The following is a 12,636-nucleotide window of genomic DNA, read 5'->3' on the forward strand; positions in this document are numbered from 1 at the left end:
AGCTGTATTACAGCAACTCAGAAAAACTGCGTTCAAAAATGCCCTTTATAAATGTTTAATATATTTATTTAATAAATGCTTTCAAGTTGTTTATAGAGCTTTTTCAGTAAAAAATACAAACGATAATTCATTTTTCCAAACAGTGAAAATATCAATTTCATATTTTTCACTGTTTAAAAAATTCAGCCTGATCAGCTATCCAAAATATTTATTAGCGCACACAGGTCTGAAATGACGTTACTTGCGCATATAGTTTGGTGTTTTCTTTTTATAATAAAATGCAATTAAATGTCTCTATTAACCAATTTTAGGCATATTGTAGAACTAACCATTTATTGATTCTGTGTACGATCGCAATGTATTTCACCACATAAACAACAAAAGTGAACATTTCACTACGAATGCCATGAAATTATATTTGCCTTTCACTCGGTGAAAGATATTACAATATTAAACTAAACAAACAATTATCCTTAGTAATGATTGAATGGTGAAGTTACGTAGGTAAAGCAAGTGTTCGGCACGTGATCCAACGCTCTGACTATGTACACAATGAGAGGTGTATATTTTCAGGCGGAGTCGGCAGAGGCAGTGAACATCATTATTAACGCTTGTCCAGACAATTGCTCGTCTAATGGAGTATGCATAAATGGTACCAAAGTTTATTTGAAATAATTAAATCACTTTATTAATGATGTGTTATTTTTTATCTTCAACAATTACTGTGAAAGTACATTTATCTAAAAAAGTTTTGATTCTGAAGTTATAATTAACAACATTCTTGCTGTTTTCTTTCTAAAACTTATTTCTTAAAGTTTGAACATACATTAGTTAACGTAATTTTGTTGTAATTAGTTGTTCAAAATGTTATTTTGTTCGGTCTAACTATGATACTTCTACATGCTAAAAAAATTTTTCATTTGTTATACTTTGTGCTCTTGATTTTGGGGTTTGACTCCATATCAAGCACCCAAGGGCTAGGTTCACACTCAGAGAATGCTTTACATTATCAAAGATTTGTATCAATATTACTTAGGAATTGGTAATCACATTTGTATAGGTAATTTAATATGTGTGTGTCTGTCGATATTCTTCACATAATGTTACGTTTGTAGAATGCAGAAATATCGCAAACGTTCTAAAGAGTGATAAAATTAAGTAGCTTATTCCGTAAACGCTTAAGAATGTAAATATTACCCAAATTCCAATTCAACGAAAATTGTGAGCTATGCCTAATTATGTTATAAGCGACTTAAGATTTTTCGAGAAATAAGGGCCTGGACAAATATTCACAAACGCCTGCTGCTTGAGTTTGATACAGGCATATACAAGCCATTTCTATATCTCATATCATATATCAGACGAAATATGTATAAATAATAATGGAATTAGTTATGTGTCACTTTATACAGAATTTTACGAGTATTTTAGTTTTTCACATAAGTATTGCTCTTCTTATAGCTCTTAAACAAAATATTCGAGAGAGGGTATAAACTCATTTTGGCAAAATTTGGGTTAAATGCCTTTGCATGTTTGAATTTATAATGATGGTTTTAAATATTGTATTTAACTTTGCATTGATATTGTCATTGTAATTATGAAATTGTCAAAACAATTGAGCCTTGTAGCCCTGTGTCTAAAACTCACACTGTTTATGTTAGTAATGTTGGCCGTATGTGATGTTAAATAAATCTTACCTTTAATTTACTTTCCGTTTCACAGGTACCTGCATCTGTGATGAGGGTTATGACCAGGAATTGTCAAACTGTAAACTAGCCATCAATTTACCGCCCGAAGTCCAGTCACACGTAGAAAACTGTAACCCAAAAATCAGCACGTGTTGTTACATCCGCTTTACAACTGTGTCAGGTTGTTCAAGTAACATAACATGCAAACAGCAACTGCGAAAGGTAAATGCATTATTTAGTATCGAAAATGTGTCCGTTTATATTATGGTAACACTTAAATTGTTTTTTCAATTGTCACAAAGCTTGTCCAGCTTTTTTCAATATGAGCAAGATTTGATTTTTTTAAACATGCTTTCACTTCTTGTGATACTGTTTAAAGTATGATTAAGATTATGACCAAACAAGTCCTAGACTTGCAAAATATCACCATTTTGATCTATATTTTAACATTAACCAAAAAGGCAAGCAATGCTTTTGATATGTTAACATTAAAGAAACCGGTCTATTTAACCGTCATGGCTATTTTCAAAAAGACGAACAATGTTGTAATAAATGTCACTGCTGTTTACAACATATTATAAAAACAACTTTAATATATATTCTTTATTTCCTCCTATAAGAAGAGCATACATGTACATTATATGTAAATAGTGAGCAATAATTACAATCAAATATATTTAACTATATACAAATATATATACACATACTTAAATCGATTCTAAGATACAGGCTATATAAAATAAAGTCTATATTGCAGATAGATTATAAACAGTACTGCAGTTAATTAGAGTTACAAATCATGTACTCAATTAAATGTGTTTAGTAAGCATTCATCTTATACAGTGTTCGAAGTATATACTTGAAACAACATAGACGGACGTGATCATCTAAGTCAAAGACAACCAAACCATTGAACAACGAGATGACCTGATCTTCAGGTTCAAATGCACAAAACTGTGTGAATCGACAATTACCTAACACTTTTGCCAAATATAACCATAAACATGTGCGTATTTTTGTATGACATTGGCAAAAAAGTATAACATGTAATGCAAATGATGAGTAGACAAGACCGCACCCCGAACATATCCTATCATAGCGTCGCTCGAAGTGTTTGCACATTAAGTTATAGGCTCTTGAGCAACACCCATTATATGACGGATTTAGCGAGCTGAAATGCCAAAAGTTGCATATGTCGTATGTGTTATGTACTTGACTAAATAGAACCAAGTCTTTGTCTGTTGATAAACGCTTCTTCCATTCGTCCTCTATCGTAGTTTGTATTGCGACTTTAACAGTTCGTTTCCACGCATTCGCATTGGGGAAATGTCCGGATTGGATGTAAGTGTTTATAAGTTGTGTCAGGTTGTATTTGCGCAATATCGACAATACATCGGGTATAAAGCCTGTTGCTTTCATCGGGAACATTTTGCAGGAAAGCAGTCTGTTTACGAATACTTGTTTGGCTGTGTATTTTTCATCGAGGCGGCATAATTGGCCAAGCAGTAGTAATTTGCGCTTATCAATGAGATTCATAATGGGGTACACTTTTAATGTGCTGAATACTACATCCGTTCTGGCGTGTTTAGGAGCCGACTGTATCATCTTTATACATTGACGATGAAGTGTCTCTAGGGGAAGTAACTGTGTCACGGTGACTTCTGACCAGAGTTCAGTCCCATAAAGTGCACGGGACAATACGACTGATTCATATATCCGTTTGTTAGTCAAAGGATTCAGTGTGTTTGGCCTCGACATGCGACGGAGCTGTAAAACGTTTTACGAAGTTTATCGCAGCTGTCTGATATATTAGTATTTAATGATAGATGCTGTTCGCAAGGTATTCCAAGATGCGTATATATCTTATCTTCTTCAATGCAACTATTGCAGAGCTTCCACTGTCTGTTACGTTCATGTGGCTTATCATTGAAAACTACAACTTTACATTTGGAGTTATTGTAGTAATATTGCTCTTCACATGAGTTTATATAACACATTTCAATAAGTTTGTCAAGGCCGGATTTGGTATAAGAGAGGATCACCATGTCGTCTGCTGAAGTTTGACACCCACATTTTATGTTGTAAATACTAAAACAGTTTTCGCTTTTCTCTATTTTGTTCATAAGGTCATTGATGAATAGCAGATACATAATCGGGCTACTGCATTGGCCCTGGCGGGTCCCTTGTTGGATAGGGATCCAATTTGACGCATAGCCATTAGAAAGGACACGGCTGTAACAGTCTGTGTAAAACGATGACACTGCTATTAAAAAGCGTAATATCTATTCCCGTTCTATACAACTTCAAGAGTAGCAGTTGGATCCAGGCATGGTCGAAGGCCTGTTTGGCATCGAGAAAACAGGCATATAGGCGAGATCCTTGTTCTGCTGCAAACGAAATATACTCGCGAAGCATAAGTGACGTCATTACACAGTTAAAATTACGTTGAAAGCCTCCTTGTTCTGGATTTAGTTTTATACTGCCGTCAGTTTTTATCAGATCTCGTATGACCTTCTCGTATAATTTCAATATATTCGAGCACAATGACCTATAACTATTAGGGTCATCTTTCGGCTTATTTCCACTTTATAAACTGTAATTATTAATCCACGTTTCATGTCTATAGGTGTGTGAGAGAGACGTAGCATGCCGTTAAATAACATCGTTAATACTTTGATGAGTTTGGCTCCGCCGTGCATTATATTTTCATAATATATTTTGTCAAAGCCGCACGCTTTTCGCTTCTTGCATGTTTTTAATGCTGTTTCTACATCCTTATCGTTGACATTGTACACAATACCGGTCTTTGATTTGACTTTTTGTTCAACCGCGTTATATTCGGATATAACTTCACGTTCATATGTTTCATCGAAATGTATGTTTTGACTTTTCGAGTATAGTTCCGTGAAATAATTTTCCCAACCATTAATTATGTCTACAGGGTCTGACACTGTTTTATCGCTAAATTTCATCTCAAAGCTTTTGTGTTCCGTGGTAGGTGTATGTCTGCGTTTAATAAGGCGCCAGAATTCGTTGTTGTCTAATGCGGCTGCTCTGTCAATATTTGATTCTTGCTGTTTTAAAAACTCATCGACTGCTTTTCTGTGTGTACGTCTGAAATTAGCTTTAGAGATTTTGTAGTTCACATAATGCAGGTCACTTCCAGCGCGAGGTCGGCCCGCATTATCCCATATGTCTCGGTTGTGCCTCATGTCTTCGTGGAGTGATGTCAATTCATATACGGTTTGATAAATGGCTTATATTTCACACGAGGTATACACTGATCAGTTGCTAAATTCAAAATTAAAACAATAGCTTCATAGAGTAAATCTATATCTTGTGTGTCCTTTATGATAAAGTCCATGGCGAGATTTATGATTTCACTGCTCTCTAGGTACGCTGTATACTTTTCTAGATCCGTAGTCTTCACGTTCTGCCAGTTTATAATGACTTTATTTGTTGGGGGCGGCCTGTTATATGCTACGTTAAATTCTAAACAAAATACAATAGGACGGTGAGATGATACATTAACAAACTTTGTATCTTCAATTATTGCACAAGATTTAACATTGTCACAGCAATTAACAATAACATGATCGATAAGTGTTTCTCGACTAGAGTTATATGGTACATTGCTATACAGTTCACCACAGCATGATTTGGAAGTCACAATATTATACTACGAATATTTTTCAATGCAGCGCATTAATATTTTACCACGTGAACAAGATTGTGAAGGTAATTCATGCGATGAGAGGGTAACTCTGTATTAAAGTCCCCTATAAGTATTATCTGACCCTTATCAACATACATACATAAAATATTTTCAATTTCATTTATACAATCTGTGTAGCGTGAGATCGAATGATTTTTACAGGGAATGTATAGTTGAAAGATATATACATAGTTATTTGGGCTTATCATGAACTGTATGCCCACAATATTGTCAGAATCAATGTCTAGGGTATTTATACAATAATTAAGCTCTCGCTTCCATAGGAGAGCAACACCACCCTTGCCGACCTTTCTATTACTCATAATGTTGAGATCGGAGTCCGTAATAATATGCGATAAATAATTTGTATTGACAGAGCTTATAAAATGTGCATTTCTAGGTAGCAGCCAGTGCTCAGATATGCCTACTATATCTATATTGTAGCTTAATAATAAATCATTCATACAGCTAGCACTGCTCATAATACCAGTACAGTTCCATGTACTAATTGTGAGGCCCTCCATTAGGGTTATTCAACATCATCCTCAAGGATTGCATAAGGGTTGTAATCCTCGATATGGGGGGATTCAGACCGCCTTGCATAGTTTGACCTTACATAGCGATCAAGTCGGGGTTCATCGGGATCTGACCGCTCTGAGAAGCGATTCTTATATGCATGGTTGGACAACCAGGGTCTACAGGTTATACCACTGGGCCAAAAGCCGGGATAATCGGTCAGCATGTCGGCACATTCATTGTCCTCGACATTTACTCTAACCGCGGTGGTTCGACGGTATCTAAATATAGATACCTTCGTTACAGAAGGGCCTTGGTCGCTAACAAACTTAGCTATTCACTCATACCTCTTTGTTCAAATCCAATGACTAAACTCTTTTTTCATCATGAATGTTTTAAAAGCGTATTTAAACTGTGTTTTAAAACAAACAAAAAATTCGGTCTGGTCAACTTTATGACCAATATTCAGAACAATAGAAACAGAACAGAACAAATCTGTTTGTTTTTTTAAAGTTTATACATTAAAAATATGTATAATAGTAAACACATCCTCTTGATCATTGATAACTTGTCTCTTATGCAAATGTGCTTGGCGATCGGTAGTAGGGTTTGGGTTATATATTGAACGATAACCTAATAACTTCCAGAAAAAAATATAAAAGCATATCAGCAGTTTATTGCACAAATATAGGTAAAGTGTATTTTAATAAAATTCCTTTAGAAATCGCATGTGTGTAACGGTGTCTATACACATGTGTGAATCAATATACCTTACTTAATGGATTATTCATAAATAATATCAAACTATAATCTAAAAAATTAAATAAGTAGGTGAAGCGAAAGAAAATGCTTGCATCTTATGCATATCATTCTTGTTCACCAGGGTGGTGATGATAATATGTGTACCACGTTAGATTTATCATTATCAAACCTTGGTTGAATGAGAATGATGCATGTGGGATTTAAATATTCCCAGGATTACTTCAGGACCATAATTATGCAGATAGTTTAATGACTGTATTGTTTTTACTTCAGTATATTTAATCATTTTCAGTTCTATGCTAACAACACCCACGCAGATGAGGAGGATACTAAAGCGGGAGTTTGTGACGACGGTTGGACTGCATATTGTCCTGTTGAATGCGCAGGATCAAGCAGACGACGCAGAGAAGCGGGAGAAAATACTCTCATGGGAACAGCGGTTTGTATTTCTCAGTTTTACATTGCCTTGCCTTTGATATGTTTGGATTGAATTCAATGTGTGTAAATCATTATGGCCTTTTGAATGGCATAACTTCATTTACGGCTTCTTTTGACTCACTGTGGGGAGAGCTGTTTGCAGGTGTTGATTATAACTTGCCGCTCAGCCCAATTGTATATCTATATTAAATAATGTTATTTTCTTTGTCGTGTGCATAGGTGATTCAAAATCGCTCATATAAGATTGAACATAAAATACCTGTATCTATATACACGTTTTGTTCTTATTATATGATGTTTATAGGTTAATATTAATCCATTTGGATGCATTGGTGTTTTTTGTGTTTTGATTTATTTTTATTCATTTCAGTCCAACGTTTCATTGAGTAACGACAACTCTTCGTTCAGTGCACCAGAGCTAGTGACCGTTCTTGACACGGCGTGTTTGACGTATGACGCCACATCCAACTCCATTACACTCGCTGTATGTATAATCATCAATACTACTGTTGTCATACCGATTATTTCTTACTACGTTAATTACTTAAACATAAATATTCACACAACTTCACAAATGCTCAGGCGAATCTCTACACTAAACAAAATTCCTAACCGGCCACTTAGTAAAGTAACATTCCTTAAAAGTGCATTAAGTATAATCAACATACAGTTCAGTACTCGATATCTGCCCTCTCGTGGCAATATTCTTTGAAATTTTCAGCTAAATCGAAGCATAAACGACAGAGAAAACACAGTTCATATGCGGTGACTCCTAAATCCAAAAGTCACAAGGAAAAGAAATAACAATGCAAAGTCCATAGGGAATCAAAATTTTCATTGTTTTTGTATTTTTGGCATACTTTTGACTCAGGCTTTGTTTCACATAGATGGTAATGTTAAAGTTAAACATTCATTTTAACTAATTAAGCCGCTGATGACTGAGTTTCAGTCTCACATATGATGAAATATCATTTTAAAATGACTAAAGGTGGTATTTTTATTTTTCCTCCATTACACGCTGTGTTAGATTTTGTGACTTTTATGATTGAGAGTGTTGTCATTTGAGACACTGTATCTTTTTGACAAAGCGATATATATGAACCAAGTTTTCACAGCATGTGTACAAGGTAATGGTCTTTTCATGAAACTTATTTGTAATTTGGATTATTTTACAGGGAAAGGAATATTAAAAGATAACTTAGGTGGCCGATTAGGAATTTTGTTTAGTGTATTTGGCCTGGGTATTTGTTTACGTTTACAATTAAGAATATAATAATAAAACTGGTTGCGTTCGGCCACAAAAACACTTCTTATTAGTCGTCTGAAGTAAAACGAAAGATGGCGGAAAATGGAGAACTAAATTTGAAAGCGTGCGCGCGTTCTCTAGAATATAAACATAATTATAAATATTATATGCAAACCTCTTTCGTTCGAATGTTTACACATTCATCCAAGAGTGTGGTTTTTTTTTCTCCCTCATAGAACCTTATATTATTATCTGTCACCGTGGTAAAGTGGATACGGTATCGCCAGCAGTAATGTTCTTTTTGTGAATATCTTTATGAAATTAATTTCATATTTCAACTTATCACATTGATATGTTCTTCAATCAAATCAGATAGTCTTGATATTTTATTATATCAAATGTACCACTTATGGAGTTTAAAACAGATGGTTACTCGACTCGACGAGGACCCCAATCCGTTCTTGACATAAGAAGAGTTAAATCAACATTCATAAGTGAAATGCCTCAGCCAAGTCTAATATCATTCACTTTGTTCTTTAGCTGAACTGAACGAATTCAAGAAGCATCAAAACTATACTGAAATAATGCGTAAATATATTTCAGTCTGACTACTGCCTGGTTGACGGTGTATGTTACGGAAACTACACTGCGTTTGACGACTGCTCCGTGTGCGACCCCAATGTCGACCAGTTTGACTGGACGCTGTTGGTATGTGTCATAGTCAATATAAAATATCATTCATTGTCTTGCACCTCGAATTTAAAGAGCATTATTATCTTGCACTTAAATCTATTGTCGTACAGCTTTAAGTAAATGACCATTAATTGTATTGCACTTCAAAACAAATGACCATTCATTATCTTGCACATAGAGTCAAAAGACAATACATGGTCTAGCGACTAAACATAATGACAATTCATTGTCTTGCGCCTCAAAATAGATGACCACTTATTGTCTTGCATTTAAAAAAATCGACAATTGGTCATCTTATTCCTCAGAATAAATGGCCATTAATTGTTTTGCTTTTCAAAATTCATGACAATTTATTGTCTTGCTCCTCAAAATAAATAATCACTTTGTATTACACTTCAAAATAAATGACACTTTATTGCCTTGTACCTTATTCAAAACATCGTTCATAATTAGATGTAAGTCCAAACATATTTTTTTAGTAAACTGTTCCCAGGACTATATCTGATCTTTGAGTAGTCATATTTGTAAGGTATAAAATCGGTCAAGTTGCGCAATAAATTACATTTACTATATGATCATACTTATTTTCCTCAGAGCGACAAATGTCAGATAGGCGGCGTTTGTTACCCATCCGGCAATGTCTCCACAGATAACTGTCTGTACGGTTGTCAACCGAGTGTGGACCAGTACATATGGACGGAAAGGGTAATACATTAATAGCATGAAGTCTTGTGCCAAAGGAAAGCTAATATTGATTATTATTATCATATAAAGTTGTCATCTGCATTATTAAAAATTTATCAAATCGTCTAATGTTTAAGCTGCTTTGTTGATACAAGAAGTTTTTATAAGACATCGATACCCAAATTTCGCATTAACAGTGTTGGCTACTTTAATCTGTGTGTTTTGCATGACTGTTATCATGTCAAATAACTTTGTCATATTTTTTATTCCATGAATGATTAAGTGCAACATTTTAATCATCAATTTCCTTTTCTTTTGGCTATTAGAAAGTCGTTATTTCGTTCATATTAGTGCTGAATTGTTACATATTTTTGTTTAATCCAGTCGGAGGTGTGTCAAATCGAGAGTGAGTGTTATATGGACGGTGTTAACAAGTCGGCAACAGAAGACTGTCTTTATTGTAACGTCACAGTGGACCAGTTTGCATGGACGAAACAGGTACTGGTTTACAATAATTTGACAATGATTTGATAAAAATCATGGAGTCACATGATAATACATAACAACGTTGTTAAATTGATGAAAAATAAAATAATAAAACTTATAAGCAAATAATAGATAAAGTCTTTTACTGATTGCATCACCTTGACTTTATGGGTTGTGTGTTAATAGAATGCCTCCTGCTATATCGCTGATGTCTGCCACTACAACGGCGACTCCAAATCCGCTGACGAGTATTGCATGGAATGCCGACCAGACACCAACCAGTTTGACTGGTCACAAACGGTAAGATAGCAAATATCTCCTTAACCAAGGTTTAACAAATAGCTGCTGAATGTTATATGCGCAAAACATGATATCTGGGTGTACCAAAAACCATTTAAAATTCAATTACATCGTTTTGCATATGATGTTGCTTGAACACACAGTGGTTATATTACATGTGTTTCAATCTGACACAGTCTGATACCTGTCACATCGGCGGCAGCTGCTACGACAACGACAACACGTCTACTGACACCTGCCTCTTCTGTAACGCCACAATGGACCCGAACCAGTGGACACAAACGGTATGTACAAGAATTTGCGGGGCAAACTCACTATAAACATGCGTTCAATTATATCAACTCACCGTGCATTGATCGCGTTGACATAGTTTGAATGTCTAAAAAATAAAGAGCATGCGTTCAGTTTCGTCATAAATAAACACCCAACATTGATGAGTTTCGAAATGATTGTACCAACATTTTCAAAATGTTATTCTTCCTTTCTTTAAGGTACATTACAAGACAGTTACACGCATACTTAATGATAAACAAGCATTAAATGTTTGAAAACAATATATATATATATATATATATATATATATATATATATATATATATATATATATATATATATATGTGTGTGTGTGTGTGTGTTTTAATAGTCTGTGGAATAGTTGGCTACGAAATCATAGTACTGAAAATGTCATTTTCTTGTCATAGAATATACATATTTACATATATACAAATGTTGACTCTTGTGATAAATTTACGTAAAGTCATTGATCATTGCGTGATTCGTGTCTTTATCGGGGGGAGGGGGTATGAACGCAGGTAGGCCGTTTAAAGAACGACTCCACGTTGTTCATTGGTGAACGTTTAAGAACCATGGTAGCTTTAACCAAGGTTACATTGCGCTGTGCACTAAAAATCTAATATGACTAAAGAACTTATCGGAGCACTCGCCGAAGGGACCTTGTCCGATTGCGAGTATAAATAAATTCAAAACCATATTTACGTCCCATATCAAAGGATCATCATTACAACGTATTATTTCTATCCCCGTTTAATAGACGAACTCGTGCATGATTGACAGAGCATGTTACTATGAGAACGCTACCTCCACCCAGACTTGCCAAACCTGTCTACCATCTGCAGACCAGACAAGCTGGACCCTCACTGTATGTATTAAAAATGGTTGTCTTAAGGGTGTATTTTTATTGATTTATTAGTAGTTATTTAAACGCCTTGTAAAACGAATGTCTGACTTGTTAATCCACTGTGACATCTCTTCTGTATTTTGATCTGATTTCACAACTAGGTGCCTTTTTCCCCTGTGTATCTTTATTGGCTATTTGTCAATCAGGGATGTGTTCAAAGAAAAGGGCTGCACCTGTTATGCTTTGAACAAGTAATATTCATTGATATGATCGATGATAACAAACTCTAGATAATGGCTAATAAACAGCCGTTTGTAAAACCAAAGGAGGAGTTGGGATTGGGGGGGGGGGCGGCTCAAAGAATAATTAACTTAACTTAAAAAGGTTTAATATAAGCCTTTAAGAACATAATGACTATAACTTATTAATAACTATTGTAGTATTTGTTCTATCTGTAAGCCTTTCTTGTTTATATTATTTTATTATTTAAAAAATTACCAATATAAAAACGTCGATACCGAGTTGCAGTAACTCAAAATTGCATATAGAAGTAGAAGCAGGTACTGAGTTCTTGCACTTTAGTCACGACATGTATATGCACGTTGGCTGTATCAGCTTTCTGATAAATTAATACTTAACTCATTCTGTTCCAGAGCGGATACTGCATCATAGAAGATGTTTGTTACCAGACGAACACGCTTAACCCGACAGACGAATGTCGTTACTGTAACAGTGACATGGACTCGACCACATGGCAGACGAATACTTCTCAAGGTGATACGACGTTGTGAACACGTTTTGTTCATTGATAGTGTAGAAAATAGTCCATTGTTGTATACGGGAAAGGTACTTACGGCATGTTTCTAGGCCTAAAGGTTTCAATGGTTGGTACCGTAATTTCTTTGATAACGTACTGTCTAAATTCTGACGTTCGACTTAGAAAATTCGATATTGAAATAACATAAAAACG

At 34.9% G+C, this 12,636-nt stretch overlaps 1 protein-coding gene across 1 annotated transcript in view; it reads left to right on the forward strand.

Annotated features, from left to right (window-relative positions):
- The window catches only part of LOC128219136 (uncharacterized), a 43,371-nt gene that overhangs the window by 24,970 nt on the left and 5,765 nt on the right, over positions 1-12,636 (forward strand). Inside the window, 11 exon segments of the mRNA XM_052926956.1 lie at positions 574-652; positions 1,723-1,910; positions 6,974-7,120; positions 7,490-7,603; positions 8,969-9,073; positions 9,653-9,763; positions 10,127-10,240; positions 10,415-10,528; positions 10,705-10,812; positions 11,580-11,687; positions 12,320-12,440. Of these exon segments, the coding sequence (XP_052782916.1) occupies positions 574-652; positions 1,723-1,910; positions 6,974-7,120; positions 7,490-7,603; positions 8,969-9,073; positions 9,653-9,763; positions 10,127-10,240; positions 10,415-10,528; positions 10,705-10,812; positions 11,580-11,687; positions 12,320-12,440 (1,309 nt within the window).

Source organism: Mya arenaria, chromosome 15 (genome assembly GCF_026914265.1).
Source record: "Mya arenaria isolate MELC-2E11 chromosome 15, ASM2691426v1".
Lineage (NCBI taxonomy): Eukaryota > Metazoa > Mollusca > Bivalvia > Myida > Myidae > Mya > Mya arenaria.